This window comes from Thalassophryne amazonica, chromosome 12 (genome assembly GCF_902500255.1).
Source record: "Thalassophryne amazonica chromosome 12, fThaAma1.1, whole genome shotgun sequence".
NCBI lineage: Eukaryota > Metazoa > Chordata > Actinopteri > Batrachoidiformes > Batrachoididae > Thalassophryne > Thalassophryne amazonica.
Genome location: NC_047114.1, coordinates 84655526 through 84680991, shown reverse-complemented (window position 1 = coordinate 84680991; position 25466 = coordinate 84655526). Strand labels below are relative to the sequence as shown.

Genomic DNA, 25466 nt, shown 5'->3' with positions numbered 1-25466 from the left:
TAAACAAAGTGTGTTGGAACTGATCACGTCCGCATCATCTCCCCCACATCTACATCTGACCCCTGCATTCTTACAGTGCCACATCTCCAGTGATAGCACCAACCCACCTCTTCCACACCCCCCGTCCCCATCTCCTACGAGCACTCGTCCTGCACTTGTTATGTCTGCTGTCTCCTTGACAAACACACGATCACCAACCCTGATACCAGGGAGAATAATAATAATAACCCTCTAGTTGTTATCTTGGTAATGGACTTCTTCGTTATAAACATGCACGCGTCAACACAAATATCTCTCAACACGTGGCAAAGAATTGCTTTTTAAAATACCAGACACAAGAGGTTTGACCTGCTTAGCTGTTTTCTCCCATGAACTCTGGCTAATGTAGAAGAATCAGGTCCGAATGTAGCATGAGGCTACCGACTTATCCATCATGATGACTGTTTTTACATTATCAATGCCATTGTCACCGACCGATCGGTACCCCCCCCCCCCGGCATTCACTGCACATGCCTTATTTCGAAGCATCAGCAGCAATTCACCTATTATTGCCTTGTTTCTGCTTAAAAATGCCTCATTTATGCTTAAAACTGAGTTTAGAATGATTGAAGAGCTTTTACTTTGTCATTTGATGGCTAATATTCACATTATTCCCTTTGATCGCTTTGGGTGTAGCGCGTCAGACTCAGAGAGTCAGACTCAGATGTGCTGCTGTGGCGCTTTCCCGTCTTTTATTATGAAATAATGCTGAATTTATGTGGAAGTGATTGTTGTACAAAAGCTTCAGAATGTAAGGACTGAATTAATATACTGTGTTAATATGAGTCCGGTGAAGTGTGTATATTTTGTATTTGTATTTGTGTTTATTTTTTTAATTTGCTATGCAACAGTGAAAGAGTAAGGGGTGTAAAGTTGCTGGCTCCACTTTTCTAAAAGTTTGTAGCATTTTTCCCTGGCAAAAATGATTAATCACCAGTAATGAATGGTTTTTTTAATCTTCCTCCTTTTTTGTGTGGCATTTGTAATTTGCTCTTAATGTGTGCGCCATAAGTGAGATCGTGGGGGGGAAAAAAGAATAATGATGATTAAATCCACAAGCTAATTAAACCACTGATGTCTGAATGAATGAATGAATGAATGAATGAATGAATGAATGAATGAATGAATGAATTTATTTGGCACACAAACTCAACAGTAACAAAAAACTGATACACAAGACAATTCCACAGTGACATGTGTGACCAAAAGGGGGTGAGCAGAAGCAAAGCTTATAAACGCCCACCCCTTATATACATACAAACATACATATATACATACTCATTACCAACCCCCAGAGCAAGCACACAGGCGACAGTGGTAAGGAAAAACTCCCTCCGATGTATTGAGGAAGAAACCTCAAGCAGACCAGACTCTAAGGGGTGACCCTCTGCTTGGGCCATGCTACAAACACATTTAACACAACACTAACTCAAGTCCCGTCATCATAAACATCTCTAATGTAGATACATACATATATACACATACCTACATACATATGCAATGCGTGTGATTTTATACTACATATTTACAAGATAGAAAAACAAAGTGCGCACAACTAAACAATGATCAACAAAACACCCTAACCCTCAACACCCTTCCTCCTCATACCTAGAAAAAACCATGTGCCTATACCGCTGCGTAAACTGATTCATGCTTGGACATTGCTTGAGCTCCACCCTCAATCTGTTCCACATTCTCACTCCACAAACAGATATACAAAAACCTTTTAATGTTGTACGTGCCCACTGATGTTTTAAGTTAAACTCCCCCCCTCAGATTATAATCCCCTACTCTATATATTTCCAGGAAGTAAATTGTTTATTGCTTTATACACGATTTGTACTGATTGAAAATGAACCAGATCAGTAAATTTGAAAGTTTTTGATTTTAAGAATAATGAATTTGTGTGGTCTCTATAACCAGTATTATGAATTATTTTTATAGCTCTTTTCTGCAGTATGAATAATGGTTGTGTTGTACATTTATAATTATTGCCCCAGACCTCTGCACAATAGTGTAAATATGGTAAGATCAGTGAGCAGTAGAGAATGCGGAGTGAGTTATGGTCCAGAATGTATTTAACTTTGTTCAGAACTGAAATGCTTCTTGACAGTTTGCTCTGGATATGTTTTATATCAGACTTCCAGTTTATTTTATCATCAGTTATCACCCCAAGAAACTTAGTTTCATATACTCTTTCAATATCCACCCCCTGTACTTGTAACTGTACTTGGATGTCTTTATTACAATTGCCAAATAACATATATTTTGTTTTACTTAAGTTTAATGATAATTTATTTCTATCAAACCACATTTTTAGTTTTCCCATTTCTGTAGTGATGTTCCTTAGTAGTTTCTGCAAATCCCCCCCAGAACAAAAAATACTTGTGTCATCTGCAAATAATACAAATTTTAATATCTTGGACACATTAAAAATATCATTTATATAAAGTAAAAAGAGTTTCGGACCCAATACTGACCCCTGTGGGACACCACAAACAATGTCCAAGCAAAGTCTGACTGTATAGTTAGGATAATGTCAGCATTTTTTGCCCATCTCCCCCTGACTACAGTATGAGATACTGACGTATTCTCATAATGAAGATGATGAACCCATGGTAGTTGTGCTATCAGCTCACGCTGTTGCACGATGAAGACACAGTTCCAAATGAGGATGCAGACTCAGATAAAACTAATGTTCTGAGAGCTTTAATTAAACCACTTGGATGTGGATGATGACTGCTGACCATAAACAAAACCAGGCAAGAGGGAGCACATGCACACAAAAAGAAGACTCATACATTAGCGTGCTGCAGTCACAGGTTGGGAGGGTCGATGCTCAACTCGCTGAACGACGGCAGTATTTTCAACTTTTTTTTCCCATTTTTTGCAGCTGCAAGCACAAACAGGCTGTTTTTTCTTGTTGTTGTTTGTTCCCAATGAAGGTCAGAGATGGTCAATGAAAGATGAAGTCTTTCTATCACAGATAAACCCTGGGTTGTACCACACAAATACAGCCACAAGGGTCACAGGAGACAAATTAAGCTGTAACCTCATTCTTTAAAGCTGGAGTGTATAGGATTTATTGTCATCTAGTGGTGAGGTGGCAGATTGCATTATGCCATCGCCAGTCACGATTTTCTTTTCCTTCACACATTCACTTCTTCAGTGGCAGGGATTCGAGCTCGCTTCACTTGTGATTAGTAACATGTTCACAAAAATGATGGTTTTCAAACTTGTTAGCTTGAACTAGCAACCAGTAGACGTGTATAGAGTGTACCAAAAAATGTACAACTTTTAAAATGCTATGTTTGATCCTTAAAAGTGATAATTTTGTCACTAATGCCAAATTTCTAGTTGCAGAGACCTTGAAGTTTATTTTGATACCAAGCAAAATGCCAGAAAAAAATGCCAAAACTAACAATACAACTACGGACAAAAATTATTGTATGATAAATTACACGGTAAACCAGGAGAACTATTGCAAAATGATTGGGGAATTCTGTCTGCCTGAGCTACATACTCAGGCCTGTAGGAGAAACAACCTGATCCAGATGAGAACCCAGTGGTTCCAGCAAGATGGGGCACCACCCTGTACAGCCAGGGAAACAAGGTGTTTTCTCAAACAACACTTTGAAGGCCGCTTTATCGCTCTACGATGACATTGAGTGGCCACCATATTTACCTGACCTTACTCCTCTACACTTCTTGTTGTGGAGGTATCTCAAAGACAGGTGGAAATGCTAGGCCTCAGACTCTTGTTCAGCTGAAGGAAAACATCTGCCGAGAAATTTGGAACGTCCCTCAGGAAACATTTCCCAAACATGAAAACATGTTTGCAGGCAGTAATCGGACAACGTGGAGCCTACGTCGAACATGTTGTCGAAAAGAAAATGACACCTTATATCAAAATTTTAATTTTGGTGGCAATTTTGACATTAGTACAATAAGCTTCAATCTTTCAGCTTTCTATGCAGACATATATCTATTTAAAAAATATATGTTATGACCATCTTCTTAGCAGATGAAAAGTTGCATATATTTTTTCTGGGACACCCTGCATAGGGGAGCAATCACTGACTCCTCTTCTGTTTTTCTTCAGTCTTTTGGCCGCACTGCAAAATGTGCTACCGTGTCAATATTTTGATGCAACATGGCAGCCTCTATGAAGAGGGCCACTCCCATGTAGATACGAAGGGTTTATTACAAACTTATGAAAGCACATCATTTCATTGTTGCAGGAATTTGTGCACTAATAAACAGATTGTTATGAATTATATATTCCAATCATGCAAATAAATCCTCCCCCTAAATTCCACGCACTGTAGCTTTAAACATCAGCCAGAGCCAGAGCTTTCCTGTATTTTTAAATAACATTGTGTGAAATGCTCATGCAGTTTCAGTTAATTGGCACTGCCGTGTTACTGCAGCTCCGATTCTGTAACCAGGGCTGTTATTCTGCAGTCAAAATAGGAATACAGCATTATGGGGTAAAAACCCACTGAACCATCAATATAAAGTGATGCTACTGGTACTCAGTGGAGTACTACAAAGAAAGAAATATGTGCGTCCTGGCTTATAATCCTACCTGTTGCTTAAAACTTTATAATATTTAATTTCCCTCAGCGGATCGATGAAGTTTTCTTATCTTGTTTTAACACAGCTCATGGTGTGTTTCATGGTAGTCTTCTGACAGCCTCGGTGCCCTTTATGTAACGACTTTCATAGAACACAGTGAAATGACCCTGTAGAAGATCTACCAGTGTGCTAATGGTTGGAAGTAGTTAAAAGGATTCAGATGTGCAGTTCTTAAAACCACCACAGAGACAACTTTCGTGATGCCCGTGCAAAGTGTTTTCTGCCACAGGAGAGCTTGCAGATTAACAGATTGGTGACACTTGCATTAGTATGCAGGTGTGTGCCGTTGCTGAATCAGACAGCCGTGAGCTCTATACGTGTAGAGCAAACACCTTAGACGAATTTGTTGTCATGAGACCCGACTCTGTTTGGATTCTCCCTTTGATCTCTTCTTCGAGTCCCCTTTAGTTGTTGGTGAGACTGTTTGTTGCATTCATCTCATAACTGCCTAAAAAGTATCCTAACATCATCTTCTGGTGAGTATTGTCATTTTTCAAACTGTGTGGTGTCTGGCTGCCTTTCTTGCTACATCACACATGTTTCAGAGCAGTGATAACTGCTATCACTTATCTGTGGTGTTCATATGTTTGGTCAAAATATACTCAACAAAATTATAAATGCATCACTTTGGTTTTTAGTCTCATTTTTTTTTGTACATTGAAGTCAAACATCTGAGATTTCCTCGAGGCACACAAAAAGGCTTGTCTCAAATTTTGCTGGCAAATTTGTTAAAATCCGTGGACATGAGCGCGTCACCTTTACCAAGATAATCCATCTACTACAGCGCATGCGCGCTAAATTATTGGAACATTCTGTGTTTGTATTACTCTCTATGTAGATTCACAGTTTTCAGAAACATTGTAAAGCGCTTTGAGCGTCTGATTCAGATGGAAAAGAGCTATATAAATGCAGTCCATTTACCATTTCAAAAACATGGTGATCTGAAGATGACGATAGCTTAGGGGACTGTCAGCACGGCAAATTGCAGCTATCATTATCTTTTGTTTCAGGGCATTTTTTGTTCAAATACTCAAGCAAAGCGCATGAATAAGTCAAAGTAAAGTGTACACCTCCAAACCGGAAATCTTGTACACATCCACCGTTGCATAGTGATACATTGCATTATTTTCACTTACTTGCCAAACTAGGTAACGCACTGACTGAGCGCCCACCAACACTTTCTTCTCAGCAGTGTCATTTTCTTTTCTTTTTTGGGTGGGGGGTGCTCCTTGTGACATGCTTCTCTTACAACATGTACTGTCATGTACATACTTTGCCATAATATGACCATAAACAGCAAACAAAGACTAGCTTACAGTGTACAGCAATAAAACATACTCACACACAACCAGAACTGTCCGATCTGCTGTCCCAGATGAGTTTTTGTCTGTATTGTGATAGATTTTGAGTGACAACTCATCAAAACATCATTTGTGCCTTTAATTTGCCTGGAAAGCGTTTTAGTGACGTCATGGCGCCTTTCTTAAAAAAAAACAGAGATTTTCATCTTAAAACCACAAAAAAGCTGGCACACAAATAATGTTTCTGTTTTGAAAAGATAGTGCGAAATAAGAGATGATCTTACAGAGGTGTTAACAAGCTAACTAGCAATACAGAAGCGTAACCGTGAAACACTTTGTACTGAAACAAATCAATCGAACTTTGGTTCCATCACACAGTATCAGGATCTGTAGTGTGTTAATAATGATAACATGATTTTATTCCGGTGTTGCAAACCGAACGATCCGCCCCTAAAAATTGGTCAGCTCTGCCTCCCATGTGCATGTGTCATTTCGGACCTCAGCAGTTAGTCTGAGACAGAGTTTCTTCAGTCAAAGAGATCAAATGGATTAATGGAATTATTAACCATCAGATGGCAAAGTAATACCTCTTAAATCATTCTAAAGTCAGTTTTAAGCAGAAACAAGAACTTGATGTTCATTTTACAATAGGAAGCCATCTCCAGTGTCATTTCTAACTAGTCTCACAGTTGTAGACCACATGGAACCACATTATTTTTTTGCACAGAAGTAGTCTTCAAACATTTACTTCAACTCATTAAAAATAGGAGCGAAAACGAAAGTGTTGCCTTCATATTTTTGTTGAGTATACCTTTGAATCATAAGGCTTGTTTTGTTGTCTCCTCTTAATTTGTGAACTCACCTCATCTGTTGGCCATGTCCCAGTTCGATATCAACTGCATGACTTTTGTGTCTTTGGAACACGAATCGTCACACTGATCACATGCACACAGATCTCCCGGGCTTTCATGCTGTGTTTGAAACAACATGACAGCATCCTGTCTGATGGCTGCAGCTACTTAGGATTTGTGAATACTAATCTGAGCCATCTGGTGGAGTTGCACGTCCCCGGAGGTCTTCTCAGAGATGATGTGAAATTCTTGATAATGCAAGAATGCAGCAGAGACCTGTCTGATTGAGCGTTTATATTTTTGTTGAGTGTAATTTCTGCATTTAAGATTACTGAAAACATCACGAGCTTTGAGCGATCAGTTGCTTTTCTCTTTGCCATTAACTTTGGGTTAAACAGTGTTAGAAAACAGATGGCAGCCTTGTTTAAGATGATTAATTCATGTAATACATCCATTCTGCTGCTTTTGCAGTATTTATTTGACAACCTAACTTTGATCTGCCATCTGACTGAAACAGATAGCTGTCTGTGACGCGAGCATGTCAGATTTTTCAGATGATTAATTGACCCTCAGTCATGGATTCATCAGTTTTGTTTAGTTTTTCTCGTTTACGTGACTAGGCAAACATTCTGCTAGCTACTATCTTAAACATGCTGATTCAGCTAAACTTTTGCAGTGCTGTAAGCACTTTTTTTTTGGCAAAACAGTTTCCACGTCTGCAACACTTAATTGCGCTTAATTCGGTTTGGCCTAGTTGATGACACACTGTTTACTCAGTCACAGTGCAGATACAGAGTGAGCCAACTTGTATTTAACGTTCCACCACTGCCAAGACAGCTAAATTTGTTCATTCTCTACACAGGAGCTCTGCAAATTGAGAACAGCGAGGAGTCAGACCAGGGGAAATATGAATGTGTCGCCATGAACAGCGCTGGGACCCGCTACTCTGCTCCTGCTAATCTCTATGTACGAGGTAACGTCACGTCTCTCAACACTTCAACACCAGCCAGTCAGTTCTGTTGTTCTTAGATGTCAAACCATGAATAACGTTTCAGCTTTCTCTTTACCATGCCTCTCCCAGCTCTTCTAAATGTTGTTTAATTTGAAACGGCCGCACTTATGTCACCGAGTCTTTCTCCTGCAGTATCCTTGCCATGACATTCCTCAGATACCAACGAGCTGAACTAACCTCAGCCTCCTCTTTGGCTGTGAAGTCCACCAGGTGCAGCATCTGTTAAAACAGCTGCATTGAAGCTGTTTCCTCCGCTGGCATTGAAAGCCTCGTCGGGCCCCGTTTTTTCTTATTTTGACTCTTATCGAAAGGCTCCATTATCACCCCGGCGCAACTCCAAGCGCCTCAAGCACTGAGTATCTGGAGCTTCAGCTTTCGGGGTTTTTTTGTTGTTGTTGTAGTTTCTCCATGAGCAGACTAATGCAGGTCAAGGACAACATTGTGTCTATCCTGGAAAAAGCTGTTACAGCAGAGAGACCATAGACCAGGTCAGTCCTTGCAGATAACACTACTATGTCTGAAGTAACAGACATGAAACAGAATAGCAGCTGCAGTTGTTCTCGTGGACGGAGGAGGGAGGGCACGAGTGAAAGTGTCAGGGTAAAAGAAAATGGAGCGCTTCATAATTTTAACAGGGGATGCAGTGGTAAAATTTTGGGGCAGGGATGAAGCAAGTTATTTCTATTCCACATTTTGTATTTGAGCTGCAACAATTAATCAGTTAGTAATCAATTATTAAATGAATCACGTACTGTTTTGCTAATCGATTAATTATTTTTCAGTCTTCGTTTTTGAATGTAAAAATTCTCTGATTTTATCTTCTTAAATGTGAATTTGTTTTTGGTTTCTTTCACTTTTCCCCTTATATTTGAATTGCGGAGAAGAAAAAACATTTGAGGACATCATCCTGGGGTTTAAGGAATGCTGGTTGATGGTTTTTCACCATTTTTTGACCCAATAATCAATGGATTAATCCACAAAATAATCAGCTAATGAACTATGGAAATATGGACATTTTCTTCCATATTTTCACTTCTATGAATTTAGATTTTTTGGCACTGTAAATACTGTTTTTTTTTTTTATGAAGTAATTTTTATGAGAAAATATTTGAATGCAAGGTTGAGGTATTGGAATAATTTATAGTTATGGTTTCCTGGTAAAATACCCGAAGGATAATTGACCAATCTGAAAATAATCAATAGACAAATAAAAAAAACAATCATTAGCTTCATTGATTCATTGAAAATATATTCGATATATTACTCGATTACAAAAAGAGTGGTTAGTTGCAGCTCTTTGGAACTGAAGTAATGAGCTCATTGGATGTTTCCCCTGGAGGGAACAAAATTACACACCACTGTGGAGGTGTAAAATTTAAAGATGCTTCCTTGTTTAGCATCAGCCTTTTTGTTATTATAGGCAAGCATCCAAGGGAAAAAAAAAATGCTTTAGTAATGGACAACCTCCACCTGGATCAGAGGAACAAGAAGTAAAATCATCCTCAAGGACCAGAGCGGCATAAATTTTTCAGATTAAACACTGCAGGCTCCAGAGGGTTTAGATCTTAAATCTTGACAGAAGAAGGTAGTCAGCCAAACAGCAAAGGCGAGGAGAGGATGTAAGTCTCGTCCATTAATCAGGGCATGTCTGTCACAGGTGCAGACGAGGCCTTTCTTTTCTGCAGAGGTAATTACAGTAGCTGTGTGGCGTGACGCCAGCAGGGCCCTCAGGCCGAGCTCGTCTGCATCACCACCCAGGTAGCTGTCAACCCGTTGGCCCCAGCACCGAGTTTTCTCCCAGCCTCACCACACCAGCGGAGAGATAGAAAATCACACCAACTGTACCTTTTAAAAATGTTCTTGTCTCAACTGGGGAACAAAGGCTCCAGCCATGTTTTCACTCCGTCTTTGTTGCAGCTGCATGGATGACGAGACGAGACCTAGGGCTGTACTGTGACTGGCCAGTTTGATTGGCGTTAAAACATGAGGGACTATGGCCTCGTGGAATTTTATATGCCACTGTCCCTTTTTTGTTAAATTATATTGGGGGGGAGGAGTAGAAACTCGAGGGGAAATTTCAGGGCTGTAAACATTTGCTCCTGAAGTTGTGTTGGCAAAATTAAAACACACTATCGCAAATCACCGACAATGAATGTGGGCGCTAAGCAGATATCAAAGCAAGTCCTTCGTTGAATAAAGATGATTACTTACCAAAAAATGTCTAATGCTGCGGTTAATTCTTGCCATAGACAAACTACGGCTATGCAGCATCTGGAGGACAAAAAAAAAAATAAAGTAGTTCCACATTTCATAAGGGTAATAGTGCAGTGATAAAGCAGTGATGCTAGCTAAGAGCAGTTATGTACACAGCCTTTGTGCTTACACGAGAAGATGAGAGGAGATACATGCTGGCTGCCTGGCCCCCTTATCAGGTTGTTTATGTCACCCAGGTCACATATGTGACTTTGTTGGTATTGCATCTCGACCTCTGCGCATGTGCGCAATGCATATCCGGGTATTGCATACCGCCTCTGGCAGTCAACAAAAATAAAATAGAACAGGCAAAGTTGTCACCGGAAGCCCGGTATATTTTCCTGCTGATGTGAGGCTGTAACACAGTGCGAGGACTTTGTTTGACTTCAATCTTGCGCTGCAACACTCTAATGATGTAAAATGATACTTAAGAAATTCTGAGCAATAAAATGCTGCAGTGACCACTGAGATTGAACTGTTTCATTATCTTTTTCCCAGTTCTGACAAAAGTGCGATATTCTACAACTAAATTAAATTCAGCACCTTCTAAAAATGTCATTGTCCCTCCGTAGAATCAACTTGTGCAGCAATTTGTAGCATTGAAATGTCAATAGAGCCACCAGTACTTAATGGTGACATATAAAAAGATCACTGTGGCAGAAGGAGTTGTGGAACTGTGTTCTATTAACAGTCCTCCACTCACGAGCACCCACACAGCCACACACTGCCAGACTTGGATGAAATTGTGCTTTGTTTGGTGTCTCATGTCTGCAAAGGTGTTAATGTTGGTTTTTGTGTGTTTTCGTCTTCCACTCAGTGTTGCTTACTGATAAAAATCATGCCCACAGGTACAAAAACACGGTGTCAGCAGCACCCATCACCACCTTTGCTTTGATGTTTTAGACCCACTGATGCCCTTATATTTCCAAGTACGGGGGTGGGTGGGGTCTGTTTGTGGAGTGTTTTCCCCTTTCTGTCTGCTCATCTATTTACATCCCTCCACTTGTCATCCATTAAGACCGTACGCATGTTTGTGCAGGTCTGTGCAAACCTTGTTGGCTTTGGGTCGGTTTCAGTGACCCTCCTGTAAAGGAGAACTCCATTAACGTGGGCAGAATCACAAGCGTCCTGTGATTGTGCGTGAGCGCTCATCAATCAAGTACTTATCTCACAACGGAGGAGGGATGTCAGCTTCTGTGTGCCGGCACTCCTTCATATATCCATGTGACATGTCAATATGTCACCCAGGATAAAGTGCTGCAGCCAGGCTTTTCTTTAACCAAAATGTCTTCACGTCAGTCTCTATGTATCTGTGTTTTACCCCTTACAAAATTCAGCAAATTCAGGTCAGTTTTTGCTGCATAGTACTGGTATTATAGATCCCTTACTGGCCAGTACTTAATGATAAATAATCATACTGCCATGAAACTTAAGTTAACAACCGGCTTGTTATAACCTCTTAATCATATTGAGATGTTGTCAAGGTGATCTATGACAGACATTTCCTCAGAACATCATGTACTCAGTAATAACCATATGTCCCACACAGATGTCAAGATTTTGAAAATATCTGCCACCTCGGCTCCATTCCCACGTACATCATTTTTGACCTTTGATAACACCTCAACTGTCAAATTGTTGTGGGTTATGGGAATAGTCTTGGTGATATCTTCATGGGTCTTTGACACTTTTGAGAAGTCTTGAGGTCCAAGATGTCTGTAAACTGTCATGGAACTTCTCTTTCAGTCTTCATGCAGTCTTGCTTGATCTTACCACCATCTTGGAGGCAATTTTGGGTATTTTTTGGGGTATTTGTGTCACGTCAGATGTTACATTTTTTTGTAGCCGTGTTCCCACATATATGATATGAAATAAGCAGGTCATGGGGATGGTGTTGTAGTGTTTTGTGAGTCTTGAACACTCTTGATAAGCCATGGTGGTACAAATTGTGAACACAACAGTTTTGGATTATCTTGGTACAATCTTGAAGGCAATCCCAGACATTTTTGAAAGTTCTCGCCAAGTTATGCAGCAAGACTATACACTGCTGTACCAACTCAGACTCTTATTAGTGTCTTGATAAACTGTTGAAGGTGTTGTGCCAAGTCATTGTGGTTCTTGATTTAATTGTGGTGAATTTTATCATCTTAATAAGGTCAAAGATGTCACAACTCAGCAGACCGTCACCCCCGCACAGGAACGTAACATACATTGGATTGTCAGAAGAATTCTGCTTTATTTTTCATTGTTCAGGGTACAATTCAGATAATGGAGAGGCATGGAGAGGCAATTTGCAACACAGTGGCAAATCCAGATCCTCAAAACAGTGTCCACAAAACAGTCCAAGGTCAAAGCACAAGAAGATAAAGATCAGCTCGGGCGACAGCGCAAGAAAGGACGGCAGGCTAAAGCCAAAAATCTGTTAACAAGCAAAGGGCAAAAACACACACTGGGAGCAAGAGATAAATAACGTCTGTATTGAATGCAAAGACTTACCAAATGGCAGGGAGGAAAAGAAAGTGACTTGTTTATGAAGCCCAGGAACTGAAAGGAGCAAATCAACATCGGGTGGAAAACACGGGTGCATGGGACTAGCAGAGGTGTAGTAAGTACACAAAACTAAAATAAAACCCAGGGACTGTGAAGGCATCGGAAAAGCAGAAGAATCAGTGATAGAGACAAGACTGAAGTGAGAGACTGAATCAATATATGGAGCAAAATAAACCTAAACAAAGGGTAAAAAACAGACGAGAGAAATAAGCGAACAAAAGCACACCAAATGTGAGAGGTAAAAAGGATCTTGTCTCGCCACCAGATTGAGATCAAGAGGAGCAGAAAACATGCAGTGGAAGGGTTTCTTCCACTGTTCTCACAAAACCCATAAAACATAAAAGGAGAAACCACCGACGTATACCCAAAGAACAGAGAAGGCGAGAGGCGAGAGGAAACCAAAATGAAATTACATTCTGGGGTGTGTGTGTGTACGAGAATGAGTGCACACAGTGGTGTCATCTTAGAGTTGTCTTGTAGGTTGACAGGACATGGTCAAGCACAAAAAATGTTTATATGGCGGACAGTCATGGTCAAAATTGTATGTCTGGGAATAGAGCTGTTGCGTCAATGCAGGAAGATTATACAGGAGGACTGCAGCAGGTTTAATGGTGTTTTATGCAGTCTTACTAGAGTCTTGATGGTGTCGTCGTAATTTAGCCTTCTGCATGGTAATAGTGTCATGGTGGTTTTGTAGAAAAATCTTGTAAGTAAATGGCATGTGACAACTTTGACGTGGTGTATTCTTGGACAGTCGTGGGTAAAATTGTGCATATGGGAACAGGGCTTTAGCTGTGGTGGCTAAGGTATTAGGGTTAAAAGTAACCACATGCATTGGCACTTGGCGCAACCTTTTAAGTTGTGTTGCAAAAATCAGAAGAAAAATACAAGGCATCACCTCAGCTACGTGCCTGACACTGATGGCTCTGTTTACACCAACATAACTTTTGGAATCCCAGTGTTTGCAGGGCTACCTCTGCCAGCTATGTTAGGTTCTGGGGAAATACCCTCCGTGATTGTCCCGTCATCCCCAGGCCCTGGTATATGACAATAACTGCTCTCCTTTCCTGACACTCTGCATATGCGTTACTTGTTCTGTCTGTCACTAACTTCACTGTATCTGGAAAAACACTGTTCTGTTTCACTGTGTTGTTGTCTTCCTCTCCACTTTGTGTCTCTTCATTCCATTGCTCACCTCCATCAAATCACTTCATCCGCAAACAGGTCAGCGTGAAGGTTGGTCATTTTCATTTTTAATCTCTTCCCCCCAATCTCATGCAGATTTTAGGAGAGATCAGCCATACCTTCCAGCACCCCGATGAAGATAACGCTTTCCTGAAAATGCAGAATATGACTGTCCCAAGTTCCCTGTGGTTTCACTGTATCATTTAGTCTGTTTATGCATGCAGATCCCTTGCATGCCATCCTGTGCCTCTCCCTAAAACAGTGCTTTGATTAGCCTTAGCAACCAACACAAGAAGGACCTGTACAGCTTGCTTAAGTCATTATCCAAGCACTGTTTTGTTATGTAGCATGCATGCTACCCAGTCGCACCCATATTGTCGTTGTCAACCCCACCCACTCTAAACGGTAGCTATTTACACCCTCAGACTTTCCATCTCCCTCTGTATATCCATCACAGTTGTATGATGGATTACACCCAGTATTCAGGTGGCAACAGGATTAGTCAGGTATTTAGGTAGCAACACCCAGGATCCCCCACTGTGGAACATGGGTATCAGAACTAACAAAGCCATTCTCAGGGGATTATGCCAGTTTTACTGCCATGGGTATCCGCTACACAGAGACTGAAAGTTAGCCTAATTACAACACACACATCTCTCTGTCGGTGTGGAATCAGATGTGGTATTTTCTGAGGTTTGCACACTTTTCCTGTTTAATAGATAATTATTGCTTTGTGTTTGAGGCTCAAACAAACCACTGTCTAAAACATTAATTGTCGTAATGATCAACCACTAAAACATTGAGCTGAAGCTGCCGCTTTTATTATATGAATTTTGACTTTGGCTGTTTTTCAGGGTTTTAGAACTAAAAACAAACAGCTGAAATTTTTATATGTTGACATGTAAACATGGAGGTTCCCAAAAAAATTAGCTTGCCAAGTCAAATGATGATCAGGATCAATAATTAAAGATAATTCAAGCTGATTGGTCAGCTCAGAGTTTCCAAATTATCTGAAAAGGTAATCTGCTAGAAAAAAAAGAGTTATGTACACTGGATCGGCTGAGCTGTACCATCCACTGAATTTAAATAATTTTCTACTAGTCATCTGATTCAGCATCATGTGGCTGTTGGAACATATCCCAGCAGACTATCCTTTTCTTTAGTGTTAATGAATTTTGACACTTTAGCTCCGAAGAAATGTCACATTTTGGAAATGATCATTTCCCCTTGTAAGACATTGCAATTCAGACAGCTGACCTATGGAATACTTGAACAACTTGGCAGTATGCTGACAGAGTAGATGATCAGCCATCATGGTAGACCAATGCAACTACCAGGAAGGCTCGGAGCCAGTTGAACCTATGCCAGTTTGCTTAGATACTGATTGACTGAACATGTTCTGCTATCCTTGGGCACTTTGTCAAGACCGTAAAATGTATAGGTACCCAGCAAGCAGGCAGGCATAGTGGAGACAGGGCTTATTTTGTGGTTTTGATAGAGTCCCGGAGCTCGTCTCGCCAAGCCGCTCTCAACAGGAGAGAGGCTTCGGTCGAATCGATAACAATTACCTGCCCTCTAGTCATTTTGTTCCACAGCACCTCTCCAAACTTAACCGCACGACATGAATTATTCACAACATTAAGTGTTGAATATACACCAGCCCTATTGACTGACTGCTCTTAGCACATTTTAGTTTGCGGAATCACAAAAGAATTACAGATACTCTGTGCTTAATGGTCTTATATTAGCCACAAGTTCCTCTTTTTTTTTCATATTTTGCAGAAAAAAAAAAATTCCCACTTTGGGAGAATATTAGCAGTTGTGTGAGAAGATGCAGGTGGCTCCCCCAGCGTACGTGCAGTTCGACAATTTATTTCTGGAAGCACTCAAAGGAAAGTCTGTTGTGCATTAGTTATACTGGAAATCAGATCTTCATTCATTTTTATATGAGAAAATTGGACCAAGTTCCTCCTTTTGTCTTCTGCCCCCAGTGTACTCCTGAGGCTTATGATCCCGTCCCCCTATCTTTCCCCTGCTTCAGTGCATGCTTTGCTTGAGAATGTTGTCCTCGTTCTGTTCCCAGGCTGGTAAAAGGACTCAGTCTGTTTGCTTTTTGCATGTAAAAATGATCAAGCATAACATATTTCTATGAAGCCCAAAGATCAAATGCTGCAGTTTTTATAAATCTTTATGGTTTGTTGTTATAGTTCCTCCACATTATTGTATGAACAAACCAAAGCTTGATCAGTTCAGTACATTTTTATAAAGATTGGTAATGCTAGATTGCTGTTATTGAGCTATCCAGCATGGTTTTCAAACTTCGACCTTCCAGTGCCAACCAGGCATCCTGTTTTTTCTTGTTTGTGCACTCTATTCGCTCTGTTGAGATATTCCATAATCCCTTGTGTGCCAGAGGGGTGCTGCAGTCAAACAACATAGAGAAACCACATGACAACAATTACAAATGAATATTATACTACATTTATAAGAGACTGCATACATGAGACTTTGAAAACTTGCTAAAACAAATATTCCAAATATTCCGTGTCTGCTACATTTAACCTGCATGGATCTTCATAAATGCAAACCGAATTTTAGACATTTTATATATATTACTCTGGAACAAACAGGACAAACGGTGTTGTAAAGGACAATAAGCAGGACGTTAAAGAGCAAACTTCACTTTCTCCCAGAACAACATGAACAGGAAGTGATAGCAATTACATAAAACAAACACAATAACAATATCTAAAAACCCAGATAATATATTCACAAGAGTTTTAGGCACAATACACAAAGAGTTTTATGTTGCAATGTTAATGCTGTTGTCCGTGTGCAGCCTGATTACACCGTCTCAGTGCGTTTCTCAGTGTTAATGACATCTCGCAGAGCGGCGAACTCTTTGAACTTTTGCAATATTTTGTGGGATTTGAAACTTCAATAGGGTAAATTGACCCTTCCTCTGTTCGCCTTTTGTTCAGCACTAGGGGCAGCACCACATACAGTAGCAGAAAGCACAGTGTAGAAGGAAGCCTAGAAGAAGAACCCCACTTGTTGTTAGCATAGCATAAATAACATAGCATGACTTTCCACTTCTGAACTGGTGTGACAGTATTAACATATTGTGAATCGAACGTAAAGTTTAAACAGATGACTTTCCACTTCTGAACTGGTGTGACAGTATTAACATATTGTGAATCGAACGTAAAGTTCAAACAGGTACATTTATCTGTTTATGCCACCTACCACTATCGCACCTGTTGATTTTAAATTTGTCCTCGCTGGCAAAGTTACAATTTTTGTGACCAGTTTTGCAAGAACCTCACGCCAACCTTTGAACTTTTACGAGTGTTTGAAGATCAAGACGTAGCAGTGAAAGAAGATTAACTCAACCAGTTTGTAATGTTAGAGTTGATCCATCGATGAGTAGATTTACCGGTAGACCGATTCAGGATCATGTATCAGTGTACTCTTATCTTTTATTAAATGACACCTGAATAGGTCCTTCTCATTTGATTGGTGGGTCGTATATCATGGGACATTCATTATTTCTGCCATTGTATGCGTGACATCATGTACTATTCAATTTGGTTCTGTTTGCTGTTTATTTTTGTCCAATATGTTTCGCTCTGTTGAATGACTCCATTAGCATTTGCAAAAATGCTTCCATGATATGTGGAAGCTAAATTGAGTAGCAGCAGGGTTCCTGGACATATCTTTAGCGGCCGTAGACGTGCCATCAGATGAACAGTTGGACAGGTTCTTATCACAGTTTTCTACTGGATTGAAGAAAGCAGACGTGTGCTTCCGCACACACCACTGAGCACCTCAGCAGCACTTACCATTTGTGCAATGGAACGTATGCATTTATTCTTACCATTGCACTCATAAACATTTATTATTTGTATAGTATAAAAACAATTTTCAGTTTGTAGCCGTTAACCGGTTCACCTTAGTTTTAAACCACATAAAAGGTTAGAAAACAGTGAAAGGCCGTCGTTTAGATTTATGCAGACATTAATGATAAACGCAGGATATTACCGATGAAAACAGCACAAGACAAAATTTCCGTTTGCTCAGTACATTGTGGTCCACAAAACCAACCTTTCCCTGACTTGAATCTCAGATGGTGCTTTTGTGTTTTTCTACTTCACTGCATAATGAGAGGGAAGAACAAGCATGGCTGTAACGACATTCCGGTTCAAATTAAATTGGGGAGGGAGGGGAGAAGAGTGGGAGGAGAGCTGGGAGGGATGCTCACATTTGAAAATCCATTTTCATGGAGACCAGTGCAAAAGAGCAATTACAGTCAAGGGCTTTTTTTCCAGGGAGATGCGGAGATGATGTTGTGCATTAGGGGAAACAAGCAGTATAAATTCTGCAGGGATGGTTTCTTGCCATAGTGTTTTGAATACATACTACCAGTAATAGTGGGATCAGCAATAATAAGTTCTCAGCAGGGAGCTAAATGGTTGGGTTGGCTTCTTTTTCTCCATAACTATGGTTAAAGAAGTCACAACTACTCTTTACTTTGAGCTTTTACCAAACTTTTGGTAACAGTATTTTATTTTTTAATATAATATTCAGTATTCCCTAAAACTCAGTGATGGGAGCAGTTCAGCTAATCAGCTAATGGTTAATTAGCAAACTTTTTCGTTAGCAGATTAACTTTTCAGATAACTTTGAAAACCATTAGCGGGCCAATTGGCTTACACTAAATTTAGTTCTGCTAACTTTAAGCGGTCTGACTTTTCAAAATAAATCTTAATGGCCAGAAACATTTATAATCCCTAGAATTAGACATGTTTGTTTGAGTGAAATCAACATATTGCACGAAGGCAACAGGAATTTCTTCATATTTTTAAATTTTTTTTAATACGTTTTGTACTGTGAATAAAATGTATGCTGAATGTAAAATAGGATTGAATTAAATTTGCTCATTTCATTAATTATATAAATCTTGATTACATAAATTAAGAAACCTCCATGTTTGTGCTACAACATGTTGAAATTTCAGCTCTTTAGGTTTATTTTTCGGGGTTTTACAGCCAAAGAACCAAGCCAGAGTTAAATTCATATCATAAAACTCGACAGTTGTCGGTTATTGGGAGCTTCACCTAAATGTTTTAGAGGTTTATCAGTTTAGTATGATCACAGTTTTTCAGTTACCGGATTAGCAGTTGTCAAAACTAGCTTTTGTGTTAGCAGTGTTCAATACTGCATAAACGTAATGCAGCTGACACTGATAAACATCATTTTATTATTTTTTTATTTTTTTCAGCCTGTCATGTTTGTGGTTTCCAAAAGGTACCAAGAAAAAACAAGCAGAAGTGTGTAAATTTGGCAGATATGTTTTGTCTATCTTTATTTGGACAGGAAACAAGTCATATGTAAATGCTAGCTGACTGTTTATTCTGAACCATCTTTTCAGTTCGGCATCACACCTGTGAATCGGTGTTTGCCTTGTCCCTGGTGACATGAACGGGCCTTTCTTGTCTCCATCGGAACCCCTTTTTAATGTCAGCCTATCTGCCTATCAGAAAGAAGATTTAGAAAAAAAGAGAGCGTGAGAAAGAAAGAATGAGAAAAGCTGTGCAGAAGAAGGCACAGCCATGGAGCGGGAGGAGAAATCAAACAATACCGTCTCCACAGGGTCCCTCAGTGATGCAACACTCGGCACCATTTGACACTCTGACAAAAGAGGGCCTGACACAGTCTCTAGAAAGACCGAGCTATTTTTTGATTATATTTCCATTTATAAGCAAAAGGATCAAGCAGCCACTTTAAGTTTTCTGGTGAATTTCCAAGAACCCTTTGTGTCAGCTTTATTATTCTATTGTGCATGGCTGCACAATTGGGCAAAACAATTAGCCCGTAATAACTTTAGCCCTTAAAATTATGTTGGTTGACATATATTGCATATTAATTTCTTTTTCCTTGCCTTCATTCTGTTAGTGCGCCGCGTCGCACCCAGATTCTCCATTCCTCCCACTAACCAAGAGGTGATGCCAGGCGGCAGCGTCAACCTGACGTGCGTGGCAGTGGGCTCACCGATGCCCTACGTCAAGTGGATGAAGGGCGTGGTAGAACTGACTAAAGAGGAGGAAATGCCAATGGGACGCAATGTACTGGAGGTCACCAACATTCGGGAGTCAGCCAACTACACCTGCGTCGCCATCTCCTCTTTGGGAATGATCGAAGCCACAGCTCAGGTTACTGTCAAAGGTGAGTGTAGGCACTTCTGTGCAAAGTTGTTGCTTAGATTTATGCCTCCATAGATAAATATAGTAGACAGTCAAATCTGTCTCTGTTAATGAAGTGGTTACCAACCCTGGTCCTCGGGGACCGTGTTACCTGTACATTTTCCATCTTTCCCTACTCTGCCAAAAACTGATGAGCTCATTGAGTTGTATTCAAGACCTAAAACAGTGTCCAGACCCAAAAGACCTAATCAGCTTTTTACTACGTGGGCCAAAGCAGATTTTCAGCACCACCTAATGGTCCAGTCACACTGCGTACGACAATCCTGAACGAAGGAAGAAAAGTTTAAAAAATAATCACAGTTTGTTGAGAAAAGGTGGACGAACGAGATTTATCACCAAATAGCCTGTGAATCAAGAGCGCAAAAGGGACGAAAGAGGAACGAAGCTAAGCTAACGTTGATCTTGATGCTTTAAACGAAACTGGCCTGGAGCCATTGCTGGAGCAGTGTGTGTCTGCATCTCTGCGTTCCAGGACTCGGCGCTGGGATGGAGCTGCAGCTCCTCCACAAAAGCACTCAAAAACCAGCTTTTGTACTGTGTGAAAACATTCAGTTGGTTGAACGAAGTCCAACGAAAAGCTAACATTACAAACACTAAGCAAACGATAAGAAACTGTCAAGAACAACAGCAAAACGAAATACGGACGAATTGAGGTTTTCGTTGCCCTTCGTTCAAATTTTAAAAATCCTGATGAAGCGACCGCTGCAGGAACGAAGCTGAGCAAAGGATAACAATGCCAACAAAAGTCCAGAGTTCTTGTTTCGTTAGGGCTTTGTTGCCTTTTGTTAAATGCCGTGTGACTGGGCCTTATGGTAAATAAACAGCGCTTACAATCCAGTATCAGTGTATCGTGGCCCACATAAAAATGTAAGACAGCCTTCCCGGAGTGGTAGCTGTAGCCAGGTAGGGGTTCATGGAGGATTATACAGGGATCAAAATTTTAAAATGCTTGAATCACATTGAAAAGTACACCACATTATTTGTCTTATCATAAGGATTTCAACCAAGTATCCAGTAATTTGTACCATCTACAGTGTTCTTGATTTATTGGCCAAAAACTACCAAAACAAAAAATGTTGGCAAATGCTGGGCAATTTTAGGTTTATAAACAGTTCCAATTAAGGTTGCAGGAATTCTGATTTTAAAAAGTGATGCAAATTATTGGTTGCACAAGTATGATTTTAAGGAATGAATGGTTTGCTCCATCTGCTATGGTTAGTTAGTGCGTCATGTGATAACATTGTGTCATACATCATAGCTGTATAACTTGTCACCTTTTACCATGTATAATTTTGGAACCCTGTACAAACCGAACTGGCTTTCGTCACAGTATTTGCTGTTTTTAGTTGATAAATCCATAATGTTATTCTGTGGGAATCCATATGATTAGACAAATAATAAGATATTCTTTTCAACATGATTAGAGCCTTTTCATGTTTTGACCCCTGTGTAATCCTTCATTAACCCCTTCGTGGCTAAAGCTTGTACGCTGGGAAGGTTATACATTGATGTGTAGCCCATGGTATATTTAATCTGGATTGCAAGCCCCATTAAATGGTGCAGATTATAAGAAAACTTGATCCAGGGCCCAGAGATATTTACAGGTGGCTGATAAAAATTAATTTATGCTGGCATTTACAAGTCTTTTTGGAAATCTATGTCAAGGTTTGTACATAGGCTCAGACAAGTCTGTAGATTTATTCTATGCTCTGTGAAAGGTTTTCCATCAATGTGACTCACTTGTGTCATTACCACTATTTATGTGTGTTGTCTACTTATTGCAGCCTGTCTTATCTGTCATTGTCTGTATTGATCTCGCATTTTGTTCGGCTGATCGATGCACAGAATGTCACCGTCATTTCAAAGTACCACAGCAGTCCAGTGCCCCGTCTTCAACTAAGCCACAGTGAAGACTTTTTGTTTGTTTGGATTTGCTTTGTGCTTTCAACAGAGATAACTCTTGCAATTTTCTTGTATTTCCATAATGGCCAGGCTAGTTACAAAGCACAAAATTGGACTTTTGGTCCATCTTTTCTGTTCATCTGGGGATAATGGCTGCTGACAGTACTATGAGGATTAGCCAATGAAATTTGATACCACTTTGAGTGGTATCAAATGTTCTAGGCTATTTTTCTTAAATTAGCCATAACTTAATTCATGTCTGTCCCTAATAGAAAATGTAATCCACCATGCTTCTGCCTTTCAGCCTTGCCAAAGCCCCCCACATCTCTGGTTGTGACAGAGACTACAGCTACCAGTGTGACTCTCACCTGGGACTCTGGGAACCCAGAACCCGTGTCCTACTACATGATCCAGTACAGAGCCAAGGCATCAGACAATGGCTTCCAAGAAGTCGAAGGTGTAGCAACCACTCGTTACAGCATCGGCGGGCTCAGTCCTTATTCTGAATACGAATTTCGGGTCATGGCTGTTAACAACATTGGCCGTGGACCACCCAGTGACCCTGTTGAGACACGCACCGGTGAACAGGCGCCCTCTTCTCCACCTCTGCACGTACAAGCACGTATGCTGAGCTCTAGCACCATGCTGGTCCAGTGGGAACCACCCGAGGAACCCAACGGTCAGATCAGGGGTTACCGAATCTACTACAGCTCAGACCGGACAGCGCCACTCAGTGCTTGGCAGAAGCACAACACAGACGACAGCAGCCTAACCACCATTTCTGGCCTGACTCCTGATATCACCTATAGTCTCAGGGTCCTGGGTTTTACTTCTGTTGGCGATGGGCCGCCCTCTGATGTCCTGCAAGTCAAAACCCAGCTGGGAGGTGAGCCACCTGTGACTGCATGCAGGTCTAGGTCAATGTTCTTGATCTTTGGTTGTCATCAGGGTTGTTGTATGTCATTCAGGTGTTTACAAAAAATAGAGGTTAGGCTAGGCAGGTACAGTGTCATTATCAGATTCAACTGCTGCTGGCATGCCATGTTGTGCTGACCTAGTATATGTGAAGTAGCTGATGTAGATGTTTGTGTATGAGTTTGTCATGCAAATATTTACCCACACGGTCAAATTTGAAGAGTTGGTTATTGCTGGCTTTAGTAATGTCCTCTCTGTCCGCTGTTCTTATGTGCTGTACCTGCTTTATATCCAGTCCCTGCCCAACCATCCAGCTTTGAGGCTGAAGCAGAACTCGACACCCGCATCATGCTCACATGGCTGTGGCCCGTACAGGAATCCATCACGAAGTATGACCTGCAGTACTGGGAGGATGGCACAGAAAACAAGGTTGGGAAACACTGTGGACTATGGTGGGCACAGTACAGCTAACTGTGAACAGTGAATTAGCTTGGCCAACTTTTTCGACATCCGTTAGTGGACCAGTTAGCTTCCACGAAGTATAGTTCAGCTAACTTTAAGTCAGATAACATTTATTTGAATAATGTTTAATGCTCAAAAATGTTCATCATCCCAAAAATTATATATATTTGTTCCTGTTGGCCCTTATTCACTAATCCAGTAAGCAAAATTGACACATCACACAGAGGTAACAATACTGTGTATAAACTGTTAGGGCAGTAATAATAATAATAATAATAAAACACCAAAAAACTAAATTAATTTCCTAAATTTTTGCAATTACCAGTAGCTTCAGTTAAATATTTTAGTGGTTTAGTGTGATCACAGCTAACTTTACAGTTTGTGGATTGACATTATCAAAGCTAACTCTTAACTAGCTGTGCCCGCCACTGATTGTGACCTTTTCTATTAAATGCCAGATCACATCTGCCAATCACCCTAATTCTAATGTAATTCTGAACCCTCAGATACATGTGAACGTTGACCCGGGTGGCTTTTATGCAGTGGATGGTCTCAAGCCTGACACCATGTACCACTTTATGCTGGCAGCATGTTCAGAAATGGGCATTGGCGTCTACACCCAGCCCATAACAGCTCGCACTGCGCAGTCCAGTAAGTCCACGTTTTCCTCCTTTTGTTTGTGCTCGCATCTTACCTCCTTGTGCAATAACCATTCGTCTTGTGTAGCAACGATCGACCTTCAGGTTGTCATTTTCAACACAAGGCAACTATTAAGCTTCATAAAGCTTGAATCGGACAATACGGACAACCTGGCTGTCAAGTCAGTTTTAGCACAGTCATTATGTTGACATTGCACACATTTGGGTCGGGTGTCACATGTCCACTACCACACATCTGTCACAAACACTAACCTTCCTGTCCATGTATCTGAGGGCAGGCCCTGTGTTCAGTGTCAAAGGTACGTTTAATGTGTCTTGCACCCATATTTGTGAGATGTGCTGTGTTATTTTGCCCCATACCCTTATGTTGTTGTTTTTAACAGTGCTACCACTCAAAATGTCACTCTTTGCCAGCCACATCTTTTGTCTTTGCCATGGCAGCACCTTGTGTGTTCACATTACCATCACATTACAAAGAGCTCTTTCTCTGCCATGCAACCATACATTACAGCGCAAAATTTTACTTTTAATGCCTCATGAACCATTTTAATTTATAAAATATACGATGCTGTTGAAAGAAGCACCAAACTGTGATTATCGGCGCCGGGCCACCGGGGTCGACTACACTGATCTGTGTAATTATTGCAAGGCTAATTGTTGCAAGTGAACGTTTGTCTTTTGAAGACAGTTATCATGGTTTTGCCTCGTCCTTTTTTTGGCAAACATATTCATGCATTTTAAACAGGGAGGGCGCTTGTGAATCACATCAAATAAATTTGAAAACTAAAGGTAGTCATTAGAATGCTATTGTACACAAGCCTGCAATGTTGCAGCCTTAAAGAAAAGAAAAGGAAATATTTTCCATTCTAGGCCAGAACCAAACCTTTGACCCTATTATTCATGGGGCAGCATGGTATCATTGTATTAATCAATGACCTTGCATATAGATGAATAATTATCTGTTTACATGTCAATAGTTAAATTAATTTTAAAGATAACAAAAATGTTTTTGAAGCAAAACAAAGCATAACATCGTGTACTTGTGTTTCTGGAGACAAATACATTTCAACATATCTTCTATCTTATGTAACCCCCTGTTATTCAAGTTAGAGGGGCCAGTGCTTATAGTTGGAAGAAGAGAACATCTCAAAATGTGAGGAAGGTTTTCTCACGTGAATGTAGATAAGAAGCATCTTTTTTGTCAGTGGTAACAGTTTGACAGTACGTATTTGGATCAGTGTAGCCTCTCCCCCCTAAAGTGGAACAAGAGCACGACAGAGTATGGATTTGTTTTCTTGAAATTTAGCACTGACAAAATCACTAACCATCAAGAAATAACCCCACTGCCAGGAGGAGCCGATAGAATTTGGATTCCTCCCTGTGCAGTAGTGCATGAAAAAAATCTGCAGTCAAACGAAGGTACGGTGGCAAACATG

The 25466-nt window shown here is 40.4% G+C and overlaps 1 protein-coding gene and 1 long non-coding RNA gene across 2 annotated transcripts in view; one reads left to right on the top strand and one right to left on the bottom strand.

Moving 5' to 3' along the window:
- LOC117521706 (receptor-type tyrosine-protein phosphatase F-like) overlaps positions 1 to 25466 on the top strand; it is a 535666-nt gene that overhangs the window by 332633 nt on the left and 177567 nt on the right. Inside the window, exons 8-12 of the mRNA XM_034183049.1 lie at positions 7692 to 7802; positions 19785 to 20054; positions 22299 to 22880; positions 23205 to 23338; positions 23878 to 24022. Of these exons, the coding sequence (XP_034038940.1) occupies positions 7692 to 7802; positions 19785 to 20054; positions 22299 to 22880; positions 23205 to 23338; positions 23878 to 24022 (1242 nt within the window). The remainder of the gene's footprint in view (positions 1 to 7691; positions 7803 to 19784; positions 20055 to 22298; positions 22881 to 23204; positions 23339 to 23877; positions 24023 to 25466) is intronic.
- On the bottom strand, positions 12 to 21130 carry LOC117521707. The gene is made up of 4 exons (XR_004564026.1): positions 21118 to 21130; positions 17587 to 17591; positions 3628 to 3631; positions 12 to 84 (listed from the first exon to the last, which is right to left on the bottom strand). It is a non-coding gene; the product is annotated as an uncharacterized LOC117521707 (long non-coding RNA).